The sequence below is a fragment of the Mizuhopecten yessoensis genome, unplaced genomic scaffold (assembly GCF_002113885.1).
Source record: "Mizuhopecten yessoensis strain PY_sf001 unplaced genomic scaffold, ASM211388v2 scaffold1311, whole genome shotgun sequence".
NCBI lineage: Eukaryota > Metazoa > Mollusca > Bivalvia > Pectinida > Pectinidae > Mizuhopecten > Mizuhopecten yessoensis.
Window position 1 is genome coordinate 408573 of NW_018403983.1, and position 23320 is coordinate 431892.

Genomic DNA, 23320 nt, shown 5'->3' on the forward strand with positions numbered 1-23320 from the left:
ATCGTCAATACATGAAATCCATCAAATTGCACCAATATCTCGACATCGATCGTCAAAACATGAAATCTGCATTTGACAGATTTCCTAACACTATTTCAATTTAGCATCGCGTTCAGTTTGTCGGAATGTCCTTACCGAGTACTTATAGAAGTGTTTTTGTTCGTCCGCTAGCAAGGAATCCAGTTCCGTGGCTCGTTTGTTTACATTTACATTTATAGATTTAAGGAAAAGCGTTGCACGTGCTTAGTTTGCTGGAAGGTTTTTAACCAATGAAAAGCGTTGTTGCATGGCAAGCTTGGTATAATTACATATATATCAATATAGTATCTATTGTTGGTACACCCGAGTATATTAACTTTATTACGTATTTATACACTTTAGTTATTAATTAATGTGTTGTTTTTTTTGTCACTGATGTCATTTTCTGATAATAAACCAATATTGTGCAACAAAACAACCTATTTGTATAACAATCTATATTGAGCGAATGGTAGCAACGCAATTCAATATCCCATGTCCAATCCGTTTTGCATTTGTCTGAGTTGTCTCAGCACTTTTTTTAATATATAATTTTAAAACCTTTATCTCTTATTATGTTTAAAAATATATACGTATATCTATAAATATCAAGGGGCGAACAAGTGCTTTTAGCACAGAGAAGGGAGTATACGGAATTATTCAGTGTTTTTCTGCCACTCAAGGTGACAAAACATATTCAAACAACGCATATACCCCGATTACTAAACGAACCAATTCTTGTCTATATAGAAAGTCATAAAATATTTGGTACGGACTCAGCCAACGTCTTTGTCTACAGATAGCCTTGAACAGTAATGAGAAATAGGATTGTGAGATGCCTGAAAGATCAACTTCTGGCGATAGTTCCTCACGGGCTCATTTCCGACTGTCATCAGTGTGATGTCATTTTTTTATAGTTTTCCGTGGAAGTGAAATATCAATAGGCTTAGCACGCTATTACAGAGATTGATGCTAGAGTTGCATTGATGTTGACACGTGTGTTGATTTAAAATTTTGTTCTATTTAAGTGACTAAATTTAATGTATCATTAAAAACAGTTCCTCGGTTTCAGTGACCATAACAAAAAAAAACATAACAGTGTCAATCTAAATATATGTATTGCTTAGTATGCTAGAGTAATGTGATCACGTCTGTTATGTTATGAACACGCTGTTAAGACATGTGATGGGACATAAGATACAAACTAATCAGTACGATTTGTACATTCTAACTTACATCTTGTTTGCATCATTTAGATGTACAGCAATCGGTGTTTTCTACTTTGCAGCCATTGGTTTATTTCATCATTACTGTTTAAAGGGAGAAGACGAATTTAAAGTGTTTTAACCTTTTTCTCACCCCATTTATATTTTGCAAACAGTATGCTAACATCAGAAAGGAATTTTCAACACATTGCAAACTATGTTATATGTTCTTAAAAGTATAGTTTAAAATAACGATAACTTTTTTTGGAAATAAGTGTGTTCTTATAGAGGCAAAATAGCCATACAGATGAAATCCTGCAAGACAGTGAGGTATCCATCCTTTAAAGGAATCTGTTTTTTTTAGAAAAGTCACAGCTACCAAGTTTTTGCTGAGTCAGTCTTTACTAAACGAATTGATATTTGGAAAAATAAACAAAAGAGCATACAGAATTGTCAACAAATTAAAATCGATAAAACTAGGGCAACTAGGAACAACAAGGGACACTTGACCTGGATACCATTGGACAAGTACAAGGCGAGTAAGAAGACCAGGAGTTTCGGAAGGGTAACCGTCTTCTGTTTCTTCGATGACACCCGACATATAAATCAAAGTCACATCCAAGTTATGTCATGATCTTCACCGATAACTCGGGTAGTGACAACAAAACCACAAGGCATTGTTATGAGCTTAATACAACAAACATCGAACATCATATCACAAAGAGAAATCACCAATGTTCCTGCGAGATCGTGAAGACGGCCGTACAACTTGTCCATAGTCTCTATCAGCCTGCATCGTTAAAAACCCTGTGCTGGAAGATAGAATAATACTCGAGATTATCACTTTTCCGTTCCCGTGTATTAGATATAGACTGATAGGCCTGATATATCCCATTGTATGAAGCGACCAAGAGGGCCCCTCACTACCGTGGCGGTATTGTGCTGTTTTGTTGTTTCGTCTTTCGGCGAAAAGATGAAATTAAATAATTTTTAATTTTCGTTGTTTCGTCATTTTTGGAGAAAAGACGAAATAACGAGAATCATTGTATGTTAATAAATGTCTTCTCGTGGGGAATAAAACGCAACACCAAAATAGCAAAAATCAGACACACTGCCTAGCATAATCGCCATTTTCCCTTCCGGATCTTCCGCTTAAGGGAAGTTTTTGCCATTGTCCCTACGGATCCAAATATGTTATTTCTAAAGATTTTGTAAAATATAAGTTTGATTTGTTCGTGTAAGCTAACATGACTTTGTACGATCCGGAATTGATATCTGTCAATAATTACATGTTATCATTTTTCCATTAAATGTCGTAAATGATAGAAAACAAATGCCAAGCCTGGACTTGTGTGTCAAATCTAAATTGATCAAAGGGCTCCCCTGTCGAAAGTTTCGTCAGTTTACAAGTCAAAATCTTAATATGTACATCAATAATAAATTCATTTACACAATGTTTTAATTGTGTCCTATTAATAATTTATTTTGAATATATGCAGTTTGTTAACAGTCGATTTGGCGCATTTCAACATTAGGTGAAAAAACATATTCTCATGATGTTTCATTTATTATTTTATTTATTCTTAATTGTTTTTTGTAAAACTAACCAGGCTTTTAACGACTGTCGCCCCGTCACAACAAAGCAGTGTTCTATGTTTTTATTGAGTTTCGGTAATTATACACAATTGCCCGGAACTGGAGATTACTTTGACAATATCATCATTGATTTTTAATAAACTTCCATTATTATCCCCGTTCTCTCTCAACATTTTGTCACCTTTTCAAATTATGGAATAGTTTTAGAAATCAGGTTTTATCAAGCATCGACGTAGAAACTCAGTACTCATACAGAGCGCATCTATAATCTAGACAATATGGTTACAGAAATAATCACTATTTTTATATCATAACGGAACATAAATAACTGTCTTATAATTTGTAGTAAACGTTTCCTTAGGGACACCATCGTGTCTGTATAATTAGGCTATAAATACCACGTGGTTTTATAGCATTAGTTTTCTGGGTAACATATTTCTGATTTAGTTCTCTTTAATATATAAGGTAATTTGGTGACATGTTACAATGACAGTTTTAATGTATGTACCAGAAAGGATGGCGTCCTTTAACATCCATCTCGGATTATATTAGCTTATAATTTCAATGTGTGGCATAACTTTATATTATACCATTTCATGATCGTTCATCAACATTATTATTCCATGATTGCAGCAGTTGATCTATAGAAACCCATTTTATTACATACTTACTGATAGATACTTTTTTTTGCATATGCGATACGACACCTAATTTCTCTATCCCATATCAGCTCTAACCGTATCACACCCCAAAACCCGTATCAGTCCTCTCGGTATCAGCTCTAACTGTATCACACCCCAAAACCCGTATCAGTCCTCTCGGTATCAGCCCGAACCGTATCCCACCCCAAACCCGTATCAGTCCTCTCGGTATCAGCCCTAACTGTATCACACCCCAAAACCCGTATCAGTCCTCTCGGTAGCAGGCCGAACCGTATCGCACCCCAAACCCCGTATCAGTCCTCTCGGTATCCGCCCGAACCGTATCACACCCCAAAACCCGTATCAGCCCTCTCGGTATCAGCCCGAACCGTATCACACCCCAAAAACCGTATCAGTCCTCTCGGTATCAGCCCGAACCGTATCATACCCCAAAACTCGTATCAGTCCTTTCGGTATCAGCCCGAACCGTATCACACCCCAAAATACGTATCAGTCCTTTCGGTATCAGCCCGAAGCGTATCACACCCCAAAACCCGTATCAGTCCTCTCGCTATCAGCCCGAACCGTATCACACCCCAAAACCCGTATCAGCCCTCTCGGTATCAGCCCGAACCGTATCACACCCCAAAATACGTATCAGTCCTTTCGGTATCAGCCCGAACCGTATCACACCCCAAAATACGTATCAGTCCTTTCGGTATCAGCCCGAAGCGTATCACACCCCAAAACCCGTATCAGTCCTCTCGATATCAGCCCGAACCGTATCACACCCCAAAACCCGGATCAGTCATCTCGGTATCAGCCCTAACCGTATCACACCCCAAAACCCGTATCAGTCCTCTCGGTAGCAGGCCGAACCGTATCGCACCCCAAACCCCGTATCAGTCCTCTCGGTATCCGCCCGAACCGTATCACACCCCAAAACCCGTATCAGTCATCTCGGTATCAGCCCTAACCGTATCACGCCCCAAAACCCGTATCAGTCCTCTCGGTATCAGCCCGAACCGTATCATACCCCAAAAGACGTATCAGTCCTTTCGGTATCAGCCCGAACCGTATCACCCCCCAAACCCGTATCAGTCCTCTCGGTATCAGCCCTAACTGTATCACACCCCAAAACCCGTATCAGTCCTCTCGATATCAGCCCGAACCGTATCACACCCCAAAACCCGTATCAGCCCTCTCGGTATCAGCCCGAACCGTATCACACCCCAAACCCGTATCAGTCCTCTCGGTATCAGCCCTAACCGTATCACACCCCAAAACCCGTATCAGTCCTTTCGGTATCAGCCCGAACCGTATCACACCCCAAACCCCGTATCAGTCCTCTCGGTATCAGCTCTAACTGTATCACCCCCCAAAACCCGTATCAGTCCTCTCGGTATCAGCTCTAACTGTATCACCCCCCAAAACCCGTATCAGTCCTCTCGGTATCAGCTCTCACTGTATCACACCCCAAAACCCGTATCAGTCCTCTCGCTATCAGCCCGAACCGTATCACACCCCAAAACCCGGATCAGTCATCTCGGTATCAGCCCTAACCGTATCACGCCCCAAAACCCGTATCAGTCCTCTCGGTATCAGCTCTAACTGTATCACCCCCCAAAACCCGTATCAGTCCTCTCGGTATCAGCTCTCACTGTATCACACCCCAAAACCCGTATCAGTCCTCTCGCTATCAGCCCGAACCGTATCACACCCCAAAACCCGTATCAGCCCTCTCGGTATCAGCCCGAACCGTATCACACCCCAAACCCCGTATCAGTCCTCTCGGTATCCGCCCGAACCGTATCACACCCCAAAACCCGTATCAGTCCTTTCGGTATCAGCCCGAACCGTATCACACCCCAAAATACGTATCAGTCCTTTCGGTATCAGCCCGAACCGTATCACCCCCCAAACCCCGTATCAGTCCTCTCGGTATCAGCTCTAACTGTATCACACCCCAAACCCCGTATCAGTCCTCTCGGTATCCGCCCGAACCGTATCACACCCCAAAACCCGTATCAGCCCTCTCGGTATCAGCCCGAACCGTATCACACCCCAAACCCGTATCAGTCCTCTCGGTATCAGCCCTAACCGTATCACACCCCAAAACCCGTATCAGTCCTCTCGGTATCAGCCCTAACTGTATCACACCCCAAAACCCGTATCAGTCCTCTCGCTATCAGCCCGAACCGTATCACACCCCAAAACCCGGATCAGTCATCTCGGTATCAGCCCTAACCGTATCACACCCCAAAACCCGTATCAGTCCTCTCGCTATCAGCCCGAACCGTATCACACCCCAAAACCCGGATCAGTCATCTCGGTATCAGCCCTAACCGTATCACGCCCCAAAACCCGTATCAGTCCTCTCGGTATCAGCTCTCACTGTATCACACCCCAAAACCCGTATCAGTCCTCTCGGTATCAGCCCGAACCGTATCATACCCCAAAATACGTATCAGTCCTTTCGGTATCAGCCCGAACCGTATCACACCCCAAAACCCGTATCAGTCATCTCGGTATCAGCCCGAACCGTATCACACCCCAAAACCCGTATCAGTCCTCTCGGTATCAGCCCGAACCGTATCACACCCCAAAACCCGTATCAGTCCTCTCGGTATCAGCCCGAACCGTATCACACCCCAAAACCCGTATCAGTCCTCTCGGTATCAGCCCGAACCGTATCACACCCCAAACCCGTATCAGTCCTCTCGGTATCAGCCCTAACCGTATCACACCCTAAACCCGTATCAGTCCTCTCGGTATCACCCTAACCGTATCACACCCCAAAACCCGTATCAGTCCTCTCGGTATAAGCCCTAACCGTATCACACCCCAAAACCCGTATCAGTCCTCTCGGTATCAGCCCGAACCGTATCACACCCCTGTTTATGATTTTTTTTTCGTTTTTCAATATTTCAAAAGAAAAACAGATAATATGATTGTAGAAATATCCGTATTTTATAAGTAAGTATGTTAATAACAGAATTAAGCATGTCTTTTTCCATATCACACCCAGTATCAACCCTCGAGTTTCGGGTTGATACTGGGTGCGATATGAAAAAAGGCATGTATTATTCTCTATATATCAGGCGATATATTAGAGTTTCTTTCACCAGGTGATACAATCGCGTTCACCAGGTGATACAATCGCGTTCATCATGTATTCGTAACTTCATTCACCGTACTAAACATAGGTAAAAATAACTATACAAAAGGCTATATTTTCAAAAAATACAATTCACTTGGTTTCTTTATACTTGGTACCTCTTCCAGGAGCTAAAACGAAAACAGTTCACGCAGTTTTCAGATGAAATTAATGAGCTATTAGAAATAGCATTAGAGTACCTTTCGGTTTTGTTGTCACTACCCGAGTTCTCGATGTAAGGACATCACATTACTTGGATTCGACCTCCCAATAAAGATTTTACATGGCGAGTGTTGTAGATTAAACCGAGGACTCTTACCCCTCCGGAACACCTGGTCCTATTCTCCTGTTACAGTGGTCTTCTTGTAAAGGTTTCCTTTGGTCATATTTGCCCTAGTTTTATCGATTTTGAGTTATCATTATGCTTCTTTGTGTTGACATTGCGGTATTCTCTTGTTGTAACTATGAAATACGTGGCTAGTTATTTCCACAAATATAACTTCCGTCATTGAAAATCATTCATAACGTGTACGTATTCTTAATAAACCATTCATAACAGATTATGAACCATAGATTATTGCGGACTAGTCCTGTAAACAGTTAGAAACGAATGGATTAAAAACAGAACACATAATTATGGATTAAAATCTGTAAATTTGAGTCGTTAAAATTGCCAGTTATACGATAATTGAATAACGAGATTTTGTTTTAACAAAACTAATGGTCTGATGACGTCACACAATAACACCGGAAGTTAGGTACACCCAGAGCACACACCGGTAGTCAGTGACCAGAAACACTCCAGCACTTTACCAGATAACGTCAATGTTTGACAAGGAGATATGATTTCATTAGACACGCTAGCTCTGTTCCACTGTGTGATGTAGTTCAGATCGGGTTCAAGCTCTGTTAGCTCAATGAAACATTCAGAAACAAATTCAGTTACGGATTTTGTTTTGTTTTGTTTCGTGTTTTACGTTCTCATACGAGATAATACCGTATGAAAGCTGTCACCTAAGTTAATGATACCCTAAACTAAGAGTATTAACGAGTTCTTATTGGGCAGCGGATCACCTTTGATTTCATCAATGTCGCCGATACCACCTATCCGATCTGCGAATCTGCAGGGTGAGGGTGTCCAATATTTGGCACATCATTCCAAAACATTCTTGAACATGCAGGAGATAACAATCAAAACAATAAATAGCCTGGGATTAGGCAAACCTTCAGAAAAAATATTTGCAACATGGCTAGATAAAATTCCATTTGAACGTTTGACCAAATGGGTCTTCATAGGGAAAATGCCAAGCTTGGTACATGTTGTCACAGAAAGGCATTAGGTGTCTGCTTGTGATAGTATTTGGAACCAGGTATATGTCTGTGTGTAAGAGTTGATCGGGATTTGGGGACGTATTAGGTAGGGACATGCCCGGGAGTTAAGGACTATTTATCTCTGTTTTTATTTCTTACTTTACTCTTTTCTATAAAATCAGGTCGTTACTGCTTCGTGCATTGTGCATCGATAGTAGGTTAATATTATTCGATGTTAGTCTAAATATTCCACGCTATCATTTGTATCCCTTTCCCGTCACCGATCGTTTTCTTTTCCTGTTTACTATCTTTCGTGTCTGCTACCTTTACCCGGTGGTGTATCCCTGGGCAACCGTCGTCATATGACCTGGGCTGTTGTATCCCTGGACAACCGTCCTCATATGACCTGGGCTGTTGCGAGGACGCCAAACCACATTCAAACAAATTCCGTTACCGACCGGATAAAATTGCTGTATAAAAAATTGTATTATAGTTTGTTATCGTTTCCAGGTTACACATTGGCAGAGTCCGTACATGCACGCCTACTTTCCCGCCCTTAACTCCTTCCCGTCACTCCTTGGGGACATGCTTGCGGACGCTATCAACTGCCTCGGTTTCACGTGGGTAAGTTGGACTCAGTATAGAACCCGTATATGTTATGTCACATAATCAATGCTTTGATATCATGTGTTTTCTGTCATGAACTGTATATTTCGGTTACATAATTATGTCGACCTGATGTTATATCATTCTGTTATGTCGATGTTAATTTTTCTAATCTTAACTGTCCCAAAGAGAAAGAGATGATCAGTGTGCCGATTGTCAAACATTCGGAACACCTCGGCCAATTCACTTCGTTCATCTAAAATCATGAGTGGTACAGTACTATAATCGGGGCGAGGTGTTCCGAAGGAATTGTTTGAATCAAACCTTGTCTATTACCAACGGTTGAACCAATTCAAAACATATTCTACCACTTTAATGGGATCGTTTAACGTTTGAAATGCAATTAATGTTACCGTCAGGTTAAGCCTGGTTTTGAACGTAAATTAATATCCAGGACTTAATTAATAAAACTGTATATGAAGTTGAACAATCTATGCAAACTAATGATCCTTTTCCCAAATTCAGGCCTCGAGTCCTGCCTGTACCGAACTGGAGACAATCGTCATGGACTGGCTTGGAAAGATGATTGGACTACCGTCAGAATTTCTCCATAGCAACAAACAAACTATGGGAGGCGGAGTCATCCAGGTATTTGTGACGTCACGTCTTAGTTTTATAACTCTCGGCATCAGTTCAGGTCCAGATCGAAGAGTTTGAAATGTTTATCCGATGAATTTGATTTTCTGCAATACGGACACTTATAAAAAGAAACATGTATAAGTAATGTAAAGCGGATTTTAAGACCAGGGTCCTAGTGTCAACGAGTGAAGCTAACATTTGCAGTCAAAACTATTTATGTCAACAGGTTATTACAATACATTGAATATCGACATGAAACATCATCTCCAATTCCAAATAGCCAATGGATAGACATGGTACGGATTTTTTTTTTATTTCTTTGCTCGTGAAAAAGTCCTATAATGACAAACACAACGACCAACCCTATTGTCCTCTTTGTTGTATTACAGCTCACAGCTAGTGACTCGACATTCATAGCTTTGCTTGCCGCGAGAACCGAGGTGTTCCGAAAATACAAGTGTTTGCATTCGGGACTGGACGATGCTGAGATAAACGCGAGGCTTGTCGCCTACTGTTCCGATCAGGTAAGCTAATACGTTGCATTATTCGTATTTCAACCCCGAAAAGCATATTCTTGAATCAAATAGGATGTAAGGTATACTTTCAAGATCAATAAACAGGTTTAAAAGTGAAATTAATATCATGCCGAAGTCATATTTAATGTCAGACATAAACATTGATTTGTTCTTAAGCAATCATCACCCCTAAACACCAATGCTTTAGGTAGCTGTTCCTCAACTAGGAAGGTTTGTCTGAATCTGATTTGAACATTCGGTAAAATACATTCAAAATCCATTGTCACATCTGATGTTTAACATGAAAAGGGTCTGTAAATTCTTTTTGTCGCCTTCAGATTTAAAATATAGGACAGAGTATTTTTAAAACCATTGTAATATTTAAGTAATGTATCTTCTGTAGCTATTGTCATACTTGAAGTATATATTCTTAATGAAATCTAATCTGATCTGCTGTTGAATACAAGCTGGTATCACGACAAACACACTTCGTAATAAATGTATCACTTAATATTAAAATACATGTGACGCTGTAATGAGTTTAGATCACACTCTATCAGGAGGGCAAGGAGTTCACTGTATTTATAGCATCCACAAATATAGAAGAAAAACAACTCTCAAATATAAGCGTTATGCAGTAAATATAAGCAAACTACAGAAAATATCACACATTTTTTTTTTTTTATAAAATAACATACTTTTCCACTAATATATAAATCATCTCATGAATGTGACTCCTACACTGATAACGCCTTGTTGTTTCCAGGCACACTCCTCTGTTGAGAAGGCAGGACTAATTGGTCTCGTGAAAATGAGATATCTTTGCAGTGACGATCAACTGAGCATGCGCGGAGAGAGTCTACAATCCGCCATAGAACGTGACCGTGAGGAAGGACTCATTCCTTTCTTTGTGAGTACACCATACTGCAACTTACTGCAACTCGTCTTGTTTTCGCGAATATCAATTTTTGCGGCTTCGATTTTTATAAAGTAAATGCGAGAATTGAGTTCGCTATTTATTCAACAATTAAGTATGTTTGGTATAAATAAAGGTAGAACATTCTGGATCGCCTGCAATTGCATTTTAACACAAAAATTGTAATCTGGCAACAAATATAGGTAGTTGACAGCAATTTCCAAACTGTTTCATTGATCTGTTTCCGAAGGAACCTGATTCGCGAAAAAAGATATATTTGATGGAAATTTAAAGATGTGTCGGTCTAGGAGTAAGATATCTTGCGAATATTTTGTTAATATCTACTTGAATAAACGATATGCATATCTGTCTTTCTTTGTTTCCCATTATCAAAATTGTTCGGTAAAACTTTTATCATTGTATGATGAGCGAGCTTCAATTATATTAAATTGGATAAAAGTCCACTTCATACCAACTTATTCATACAGGTTATTACTTTTTCACTTTGAATAAAATCGGGAAATACAAAATTTAACTAGTCGGAATCATAAGCACCTGTTCCTAAAACCCAACTAAAGGTACATTTTGAACTCCTCGGACTTTTACTTTATTTGGTTTATATTTTGGCATAATCACATCTTCTAAATAATTCTTTGTATGTTATATTTTGCCGATTCTATGTTAATAACTATTTCTTGAAATGGGAGGTTTAAAAGACACAAACAATGCTAATTTTTGATGTTGGATATATATTTTTTTATCTTTTATTCGGGACATTTCCCGGCGTCTGATTGACCACATCGAGACCTATCCCAGAATCCAACCTTTTGTTATTATGTGTTCTTACCGCCGTTCGGATCGTTATTTAGGCATGACACGCACAAACCGGAACTTATTCTTAATCACTAGAGAGTTTGTGTCGATAGCATTGTTAATAGATCAGACGAGAGCTTTTACATCAGTATGATTAGACACATGCCAGGGGGCAGAGCTTGTTTTTAGTGAAGAGGAGTTCATGATCAAATGAATTCGGTCTGTGGTAAATGGCTGGAATCCTTAATTATTCATTTACGATAGAAATGAACGGGTACACATGCCACTTACTGGTCCTCAAAATGTCAATCAAGCCACCAGACCATTGGGGAGTAACCATTAATTGGTAAATACGAAAACAAAAACGTGTGAAAAATTGATAACAGCACCGGTGGACACAAGGTGCCCGCTGTTTTAGCGTACTGTCCGAAGGTCTGATACAGCCTACGTAATCGAGTTGTTATGGTAAATGTGGTTGTTATGGACAAATTAATTTGAATGTCACGAGTAAAGATTATTTATTAATGACAAAAATCGTGTGAACAGCTAGTTATTATACTGGAAATGACAAGTAAAGATGAGTAGGTGGCTGGGTCCTGCTATATATCACTATATATATAATAACTAGTTAACGCGAGCGGAATCAGGAAGTCAGCTTTCTCTCTGTTCGTACTGTAAACATACATATCTTAGCGGTTAAGGACTATTTATCTCTGTCTTATTTCAGCACTTTCGCTGTTATTCTTGCGCTTAATTCTTAATTCTGATTTTGATTATCGAAGATTTCTAAAATATTTTCTGTTGTGCATAATCTTGAGGCACGGTAGTCTAGTGGTAGGTCGCCGGGCTCGTGACCGAAGGGTTGCGTGTACGAGTCACGGCACGGCACTGTGTTGTATCTTTGAGCAAGATACTTTACTTCGCTTGTTCCAGTCTACTCAGCTGTAAATGAGTACGTGGTTGGGCAGTGCTAGAAATGGCAGCTCTGGCTGTTGAGAGAGAATTGAGAAAGGTATTGGCTGGCGGCAAAGGCCCTCTAACCACGGATAACCGCTTTGAGACGACAAATACGAACTAGGTTGTGATAAAGCGGTATATAAGAACCTCATTGCGGCGCTCACAGCTAGCATTCTACAATTCTAACAGTGCCAAAGCACGTACTCATTTACAGCTAAATGAACTGGAACAAGTGTCGTCCATGGATCAAAAGACGCTTACCCTTCATGAACATCTGGTCTTATTCTTCTTGTACGTTTTCAAGGATCTCAGTGTAAATATTTCATTTGTTCATATTTTGCCCTAATATTATCGATTTTGAGTTCGAATTATATTTTTGTTGATAGTAGGTATTCTCTTGATATCTTTTCTAGTAAAAATACTATAAACCATTACAAAACATACCGGGAGGCGGGGGTGGNAACCTCGATAAATTCAACTCATTAAAAAACAAAGGGTACGATCGTCCAAATATAGAAAACACATCTAAATATATTATTCACAACATCATACACACTGCCCATGTATATATTCTATTACTAAATGGTTTCATTAACCGGAAATAGAAATCTTTGATGTGGTGTATTATGTAGCCAGGTGGCGTGTTGGTCGTCATATTATCAGTAGTAGTTACATGTAAGAATACATCTCCTGATTTTGTCAAGATGGCGGCTATTAATTGCTTTCTGTACAGGTAAAATACGCACTAACGGGGAATCACATTTAGATTGTCATCATTATCATTAGAAACAGAGCGGTTCTTTAGCTATAAATATCATTTAGGTATTCGCGGTTCTTTTTCTATTCCCTTGTGAAGTAGATCGAAATAGGTAAAACGCGTGTTATCAGTAAGGTCATCATACGTTCAGTACTAACCATTAGATAAATCATTGTTATATGTATATTGATAGAAAAACGCCTTATTCATTTGGAAACTGATTTATAAGGCTATATTTGCCTGTATGCACGATAACATGGGCTATCAATTCGATATGATGAATTATATGAAAAATTTGATTTTAAACGCCGCCATTAATCTTCTATGTATATAATAAACATGACCGGTAGCAACACATCGGCTCTCACTTTCATCAGTAAACTCTCCGTTTATTAAGACACTGTGTATGATGTAAATACTTTTTAAATATATAGTGTACAGTGGAATCATTCTATCTACTATATATATTGTGTACAGTGGAATCATTCTATGTATTATATATATAGTGTACAGTGGAGTCATTCTATCTACTATATATACCGTCTACAGTGGAATCATTCTATCTATTATATATATAATGTACAGTGGAATCATTCTATGTATTATATATATAGTGTACAGTGGAAATATATACAGTGTTCAGTGGAATCATTCTGTATATTATATATATAGTATACAGTGGAATCATTGTATCTACTATATATACAGTGTAAAGTGGAATCATTATATCTACTATATATGGAATCATTCTATCTACTATAAATATAGTGTACAGTGGAATCATTCTATCTACTATATATACAGTGTTCAGTGGAATCATTCTGTCTATTATATATATAGTATACAGTGGAATCATTCTATCTACTATATATACAGTGTACAGTGGAATCATTCTATCTATTATATATATAGTGTACAGTGGAATCATTCTATCTACTATATATATAGTGTACAGTGGAATCATTCTATCTACTATATATATAGTGTACAGTGGAATCATTCTATCTACTATATATATAGTGTACAGTGGAATCATTCTATCTACTATATATATAGTGTACAGTGGAATCATTCTATCTACTATATATATAGTGTACAGTGGAATCATTCTATCTACTATATATATAGTGTACAGTGGAATCATTCTATCTACTATATATATAGTGTACAGTGGAATCATTCTATCTACTATATATATAGTGTACAGTGGAATCATTCTATCTACTATATATATAGTGTACAGTGGAATCATTCTATCTACTATATATATAGTGTACAGTGGAATCATTCTATCTACTATATATATAGTGTACAGTGGAATCATTCTATCTACTATATATATAGTGTACAGTGGAATCATTCTATCTACTATATATATAGTGTACAGTGGAATCATTCTATCTACTATATATATAGTGTACAGTGGAATCATTCTATCTACTATATATATAGTGTACAGTGGAATCATTCTATCTACTATATATATAGTGTACAGTGGAATCATTCTATCTACTATATATATAGTGTACAGTGGAATCATTCTATCTACTATATATATAGTGTACAGTGGAATCATTCTATCTACTATATATATAGTGTACAGTGGAATCATTCTATCTACTATATATATAGTGTACAGTGGAATCATTCTATCTACTATATATATAGTGTACAGTGGAATCATTCTATCTACTATATATATAGTGTACAGTGGAATCATTCTATCTACTATATATATAGTGTACAGTGGAATCATTCTATCTACTATATATATAGTGTACAGTGGAATCATTCTATCTACTATATATATAGTGTACAGTGGAATCATTCTATCTACTATATATATAGTGTACAGTGGAATCATTCTATCTACTATATATATAGTGTACAGTGGAATCATTCTATCTACTATATATATAGTGTACAGTGGAATCATTCTATCTACTATATATATAGTGTACAGTGGAATCATTCTATCTACTATATATATAGTGTACAGTGGAATCATTCTATCTACTATATATATAGTGTACAGTGGAATCATTCTATCTACTATATATATAGTGTACAGTGGAATCATTCTATCTACTATATATATAGTGTACAGTGGAATCATTCTATCTACTATATATATAGTGTACAGTGGAATCATTCTATCTACTATATATATAGTGTACAGTGGAATCATTCTATCTACTATATATATAGTGTACAGTGGAATCATTCTATCTACTATATATATAGTGTACAGTGGAATCATTCTATCTACTATATATATAGTGTACAGTGGAATCATTCTATCTACTATATATATAGTGTACAGTGGAATCATTCTATCTACTATATATATAGTGTACAGTGGAATCATTCTATCTACTATATATATAGTGTACAGTGGAATCATTCTATCTACTATATATATAGTGTACAGTGGAATCATTCTATCTACTATATATATAGTGTACAGTGGAATCATTCTATCTACTATATATATAGTGTACAGTGGAATCATTCTATCTACTATATATATAGTGTACAGTGGAATCATTCTATCTACTATATATATAGTGTACAGTGGAATCATTCTATCTACTATATATATAGTGTACAGTGGAATCATTCTATCTACTATATATATAGTGTACAGTGGAATCATTCTATCTACTATATATATAGTGTACAGTGGAATCATTCTATCTACTATATATATAGTGTACAGTGGAATCATTCTATCTACTATATATATAGTGTACAGTGGAATCATTCTATCTACTATATATATAGTGTACAGTGGAATCATTCTATCTACTATATATATAGTGTACAGTGGAATCATTCTATCTACTATATATATAGTGTACAGTGGAATCATTCTATCTACTATATATATAGTGTACAGTGGAATCATTCTATCTACTATATATATAGTGTACAGTGGAATCATTCTATCTACTATATATATAGTGTACAGTGGAATCATTCTATCTACTATATATATAGTGTACAGTGGAATCATTCTATCTACTATATATATAGTGTACAGTGGAATCATTCTATCTACTATATATATAGTGTACAGTGGAATCATTCTATCTACTATATATATAGTGTACAGTGGAATCATTCTATCTACTATATATATAGTGTACAGTGGAATCATTCTATCTACTATATATATAGTGTACAGTGGAATCATTCTATCTACTATATATATAGTGTACAGTGGAATCATTCTATCTACTATATATATAGTGTACAGTGGAATCATTCTATCTACTATATATATAGTGTACAGTGGAATCATTCTATCTACTATATATATAGTGTACAGTGGAATCATTCTATCTACTATATATATAGTGTACAGTGGAATCATTCTATCTACTATATATATAGTGTACAGTGGAATCATTCTATCTACTTTATATACAGTGTACAGTGGAATCATTCTATGTACTATATATATAGTGTACAGTGGAATCATTATATCTACTATATATACAGTGTACAGTGGAATCATTCTATCTACTATATATATAGTGTACAGTGGAATCATTCTATCTACTATATATATAGTGTACAGTGGAATCATTCTATCTACTATATATATAGTGTACAGTGGAATCATTCTATCTACTATATATATAGTGTACAGTGGAATCATTCTATCTACTATATATATAGTGTACAGTGGAATCATTCTATCTACTATATATATAGTGTACAGTGGAATCATTCTATCTACTATATATATAGTGTACAGTGGAATCATTCTATCTACTATATATATAGTGTACAGTGGAATCATTCTATCTACTATATATATAGTGTACAGTGGAATCATTCTATCTACTATATATATAGTGTACAGTGGAATCATTCTATCTACTATATATATAGTGTACAGTGGAATCATTCTATCTACTATATATATAGTGTACAGTGGAATCATTCTATCTACTATATATATAGTGTACAGTGGAATCATTCTATCTACTATATATATAGTGTACAGTGGAATCATTCTATCTACTATATATATAGTGTACAGTGGAATCATTCTATCTACTATATATATAGTGTACAGTGGAATCATTCTATCTACTATATATATAGTGTACAGTGGAATCATTCTATCTACTATATATATAGTGTACAGTGGAATCATTCTATCTACTATATATATAGTGTACAGTGGAATCATTCTATCTACTATATATATAGTGTACAGTGGAATCATTCTATCTACTATATATATAGTGTACAGTGGAATCATTCTATCTACTATATATATAGTGTACAGTGGAATCATTCTATCTACTATATATATAGTGTACAGTGGAATCATTCTATCTACTATATATATAGTGTACAGTGGAATCATTCTATCTACTATATATATAGTGTACAGTGGAATCATTCTATCTACTATATATATAGTGTACAGTGGAATCATTCTATCTACTATATATATAGTGTACAGTGGAATCATTCTATCTACTATATATATAGTGTACAGTGGAATCATTCTATCTACTATATATATAGTGTACAGTGGAATCATTCTATCTACTATATATATAGTGTACAGTGGAATCATTCTATCTACTATATATATAGTGTACAGTGGAATCATTCTATCTACTATATATATAGTGTACAGTGGAATCATTCTATCTACTATATATATAGTGTACAGTGGAATCATTCTATCTACTATATATATAGTGTACAGTGGAATCATTCTATCTACTATATATATAGTGTACAGTGGAATCATTCTATCTACTATATATATAGTGTACAGTGGAATCATTCTATCTACTATATATATAGTGTACAGTGGAATCATTCTATCTACTATATATATAGTGTACAGTGGAATCATTCTATCTACTATATATATAGTGTACAGTGGAATCATTCTATCTACTATATATATAGTGTACAGTGGAATCATTCTATCTACTATATATATAGTGTACAGTGGAATCATTCTATCTACTATATATATAGTGTACAGTGGAATCATTCTATCTACTATATATATAGTGTACAGTGGAATCATTCTATCTACTATATATATAGTGTACAGTGGAATCATTCTATCTACTATATATATAGTGTACAGTGGAATCATTCTATCTACTATATATATAGTGTACAGTGGAATCATTCTATCTACTATATATATAGTGTACAGTGGAATCATTCTATCTACTATATATATAGTGTACAGTGGAATCATTCTATCTACTATATATATAGTGTACAGTGGAATCATTCTATCTACTATATATATAGTGTACAGTGGAATCATTCTATCTACTATATATATAGTGTACAGTGGAATCATTCTATCTACTATATATATAGTGTACAGTGGAATCATTCTATCTACTATATATATAGTGTACAGTGGAATCATTCTATCTACTATATATATAGTGTACAGTGGAATCATTCTATCTACTATATATATAGTGTACAGTGGAATCATTCTATCTACTATATATATAGTGTACAGTGGAATCATTCTATCTACTATATATATAGTGTACAGTGGAATCATTCTATCTACTATATATATAGTGTACAGTGGAATCATTCTATCTACTATATATATAGTGTACAGTGGAATCATTCTATCTACTATATATATAGTGTACAGTGGAATCATTCTATCTACTATATATATAGTGTACAGTGGAATCATTCTATCTACTATATATATAGTGTACAGTGGAATCATTCTCTCTACTATATATATAGTGTGCAGTGGAATCATTCTATCTACTATATATATAGTGTACAGTGGAAACATTCTATCTACTATATATATAGTGTACAGTGGTATCATTCTATCTACTAATTTATATAGTGTACAGTGGAATCATTCTATCTACTATATATATAGTGTACAGTGGAATCATTCTATCTACTATATATATAGTGTACAGTGGAATCATTCTATCTACTTCACGACATCTTGAACTGAAGGCAGTGTTAGATGGTGTGGAGTGCCGACGGACATATTTACAGTCCTGGTTTTCGAGGGTAACATATAAGTGGTGACTATGGTTTTGCCTTATAGTTGTCATAGTGATATCATTTGAAGGAAATACCTAAGTGTCAATCAAACCTGAATTCGAACTCAACATCGATAAAACTAAAGCAAAATATGAACAAAGGACACATTTACATCGAACCCCTAAAAAAAATACAAGGATAAGACCGGAAGTTCCGGAAGAGTAAGCGTCTTCTAATGAAAACCGGTATAATACAAGAAAACAGAACTAACAAGGATTTTTTATGAACGGTGATTCAAAATGCAAAACAATAAATACAACTGTAGCATATTTCTCCAGGAGGTCATAATGGCAACTATAGGACATGTGTTGTCAGTTTTGTCTTCAGCAGTCAACATCTATCACAGAAATCGTGGTATTTGGAGAAAACCCTTGTATACCAATTCAACTGCTTCATGTACAAATCTAATATAGTGGTGTCAGAGATGAAGCTAGCAAGAAAGGGGAAGTGCAATCTGAAAATCAAAAGTTCACGTTATTGTACAGCTCAGTAGCATGCTATGTATGTTGGTCATGTCGTTATTTAAGATAGAGGAAAGCGGTTGAAGTAAAATAGTTACTGATATCCTTCATTTCAAAAAGAATATATACGATCGACGCCGTAAACAAACCTTTATTTTATTTTTATTTTTTCACAATCTCGATATATCTAAAAGTGAAATTGAAGGATTTGTCAAGATTTTGTCGTAAGTTCTGATAAGCTTTAGGATAACTTTATACTCATTCAACTAATCTAAGCAGGTCTACAAGAAGAGCGACACGTTTTGTTCCAATAGGAGTACATACAGTTGGCTGGAAAATATTGCAACAGAACTCATAATTTGAATGCTCATTTGTTTTCTATTATATCATGATTTTAACTAACCCTTTTACTAACAGAGTACCCTGTGGCAGATTAGCTTTGCTAAACAGGTTTTTTATCCTCAATAGATAAGTTTTGTTTATTACATTGTATTATAAAAGAACGAAGGAATTGAGGTAATCTTCTTGCATAATCGACCAAGGTCTTTATGTGACAAACTACACGTACACTATATGTACCATCTCGTATTGAAGACAAACGACTTCATATATAAATATTCCTAATGTTATTTTTTCTTCACGTGTCTTGTAATTTGATGAAACTAGACGAACAATAGTGTGACCTTCGACTGAAGCCGTTGCGTCTGGTGCGTATGTTATAAGCGCCCCCGTCTGTTAGAGCCCGTTCGATGTTGTTTACAAGCTATTTAAATTTGTGTACCGAGTCAGCCAATCAATTATTTCAATTTGTCTTGTTTGTGCTTGAAATCAATATCATAAATATCTTATTTACTTATTTTTGTTGAAGATATTTAGAACAGCATCCGGCCTTGAAAGTCATGTTTTCATCAATATACTGTCGAAATGTATTAACAATGGCTAAGTGTCATGATCGATGCAATCTCGTTATGTGTAATACTATGAATAGGAACATCGTTTACAGAACACTCTATGTATTGATCAAATCATAGTTTGTTGAAAGTCAACAAGGAAATTGCTTTATGTTTACAGGTTTAACAGGAAATTAAAGACACTTCTTGATACCTCAAGTTACAGTCGTATATTCAGATGCGTCAGACAATACATAGGGAATCTATTCTAAACAATAACGAAATAAAAACATATTTAAGTGAAAAACGTAAATACAGAATGTAAAGTGTTATAATTTGAAACGTAAAAGTACAATGTTAAGGTAAGGAACGTATAAGTGAAATATTAAAATGTGGAATTATTTCATTTAAATTAACTCCTGATACCGTTTGAAGACAAATTCCAATTATCTAATTATGTAGTCAATATCCTCGCTATAATCATAAAATAATTTACATCAGACATTATTGATGTGTAATCAAATCCTCACTAGAAATGCTAAAGTAAAGAAACACCGATTAAAACCTAAAGAATACCAAAGTGTAAAAAAAAACATGATTCGAACTCCACTAAAACTAAGACCATATAATAACAAAGGAACGATTTACATGGTGACCTCTGAAAGTGTACAAAGAAAATAAGACCAGGTGCTCCGGAAGGATAAGCGTCTTCTAATTCATTGATTACACCCGCCATGTAACAACAAGATCTTCGGTAGTGCCTAGAAAACCACAAGGCTCTCTAATAAGCATAACCAGGAGAATAACGACCTTCATTTCACTCAGACATAGCACATGTCCTTTGCGATCCTGATTGCGACTATAAAACATATCCATAGTCTTGATCAACCAGCATCGTTGGAGTACTTTCAGAGCTGTTATGATATTGTCAGTCAGCAATTGACATCTGTCAGAAATCACGATATTTGGACATGAACAAATGATAAGTAAGTCGGTGCATCAAGTAAAAACCGTTTATGAGTAAATTTAACAAACAAGAACTAGTCGGCAAGAAAAGCGACACGTGTTGTTCCTATATATAGGATTGTTTCCAGTTTGCTGGAAAATCCTGCAACTGAACATTGTCAGCCAGGAACTCAATCATTCTTGCAATTTCCTACTCATATTTCACAAAATATATCACACAAAAAAAATGATATATTGCCATTCGCCTATTTTTGAAAATAAAACATCTCATGATAAGGAAACAAAGGAATTGAAGTAATCTCTATGCATTTTAAGGATGCAATAGAAGCGAAATAATTGAGAAAGTAAATATTTTACAACAAATGTGTGTAGTCGAATGATTGTTAAGTCTGTTAGGAAGGTAAATGGGTATCAGCATACGAACACATTAAAGAAGCTATTTCAGACAGAAATACTTTCTTAAAATCTTTAGGCTTCTCAATATCCTTTAGAGAGGAAGTAGATTATAATATTATAATAAAATATCCTAATTCTTTCGAAAGGTTTGGATTGATTCTCTGAATTTACTTACGTTCCAGTTCAGCTGCTGTAATTTCATGTGTATGTCATTCACCATCTGTAAACGCTTTGATTCCAGGTTTGTGCAACTCTAGGCACGACTGGGGCTTGTGCTTTTGACAATCTGGCTGAACTGGGTCCAATCTGTAAGTATTACTTACCTTTACTAAAACGACTAAGATAACATACATGAAGTGAACCTTTTTCATATTTTGCACTTTATCTCATTTAAAAGTAACCATGGTGCTGTCAGAGTTAAGACAATTGCCGTGATGTCATGTCGTTGTGACGTCACATTGAAGACAATCGACATTAATATTTACTAATTTTGATAAGTTGGGTGTCTGATCCTAAGTTCTCAGGGGGAGATAAGCTAGTAGTAGAATTCAGCCGTGAAATTCTTTATAAAAACTAAGGGGCGTGTAACAAGTCTAAATATGAATGTACATGTACGTATGTTTAAATAAATTTGAAACAATGTATTGTACATAACAAATATTGTCAAACAGGATATGACTCTGACTATCACATTATCATCACACGTATATCTGTTCTTAGTGTTATTTAATTTATATTGCAAATTTAAGATAGGGATCACAGGTCAAACCTATTTAATTATTATGGATTGTTTTATGTATACAACGAGATATATTCCTAGGTTTTATCATGTTTTCAATTTTTCCACGTTTTCGCAGCAGAAACCACTGAGAATCACTTAAGAGCGAAAAAATCAATTCTACGACTTAATCTGCCTTATTATACCAGTAAACTTCAATTAGCATTGAATTTTACAAAACACAATCTAAATCATAAATTCATGACCGAACTTAATGACGTACCAGCTAAATAATCTATGAATGGCTAACTTAATGATGTACAATCTAAATCATATTTGCATTGCCCAAATTACGGAAACACTCTCCAAATTAGCGAAGCACCATTTAAATTTAAAAACCATATCCAAGTTATCGGGACATGGACCAGTTTTCAGGAACAACAACCAATTTTCAGGGACAACAACCAATTTTCAGGAACATAACAATTCAATAAGATTGTGCCTTTGTTCCCGAAAACTGGTTGTTGGCCCCCGAAAATTAAGTCGTTGTCCCGCTCACTCGCACAGCGGTATTCCCTTTGATGTAGCCGCGCTCCGGCGAAGCCCGTACAGGTGAGGCAGTCTATAGTCCCTGCCTTGCTGGCCGTGTTGTCGGTATAGCTATGCAA

At 35.9% G+C, this 23320-nt stretch overlaps 1 protein-coding gene across 1 annotated transcript in view; it reads left to right on the plus strand.

Moving 5' to 3' along the window:
• Positions 1-23320, plus strand: part of LOC110458956 (histidine decarboxylase-like) — a 76524-nt gene that overhangs the window by 30162 nt on the left and 23042 nt on the right. The window contains exons 3-7 of the mRNA XM_021510955.1: positions 8439-8552; positions 9060-9182; positions 9563-9697; positions 10455-10598; positions 22176-22242. Coding sequence (XP_021366630.1) covers positions 8439-8552; positions 9060-9182; positions 9563-9697; positions 10455-10598; positions 22176-22242 — 583 coding nt within the window. The remainder of the gene's footprint in view (positions 1-8438; positions 8553-9059; positions 9183-9562; positions 9698-10454; positions 10599-22175; positions 22243-23320) is intronic.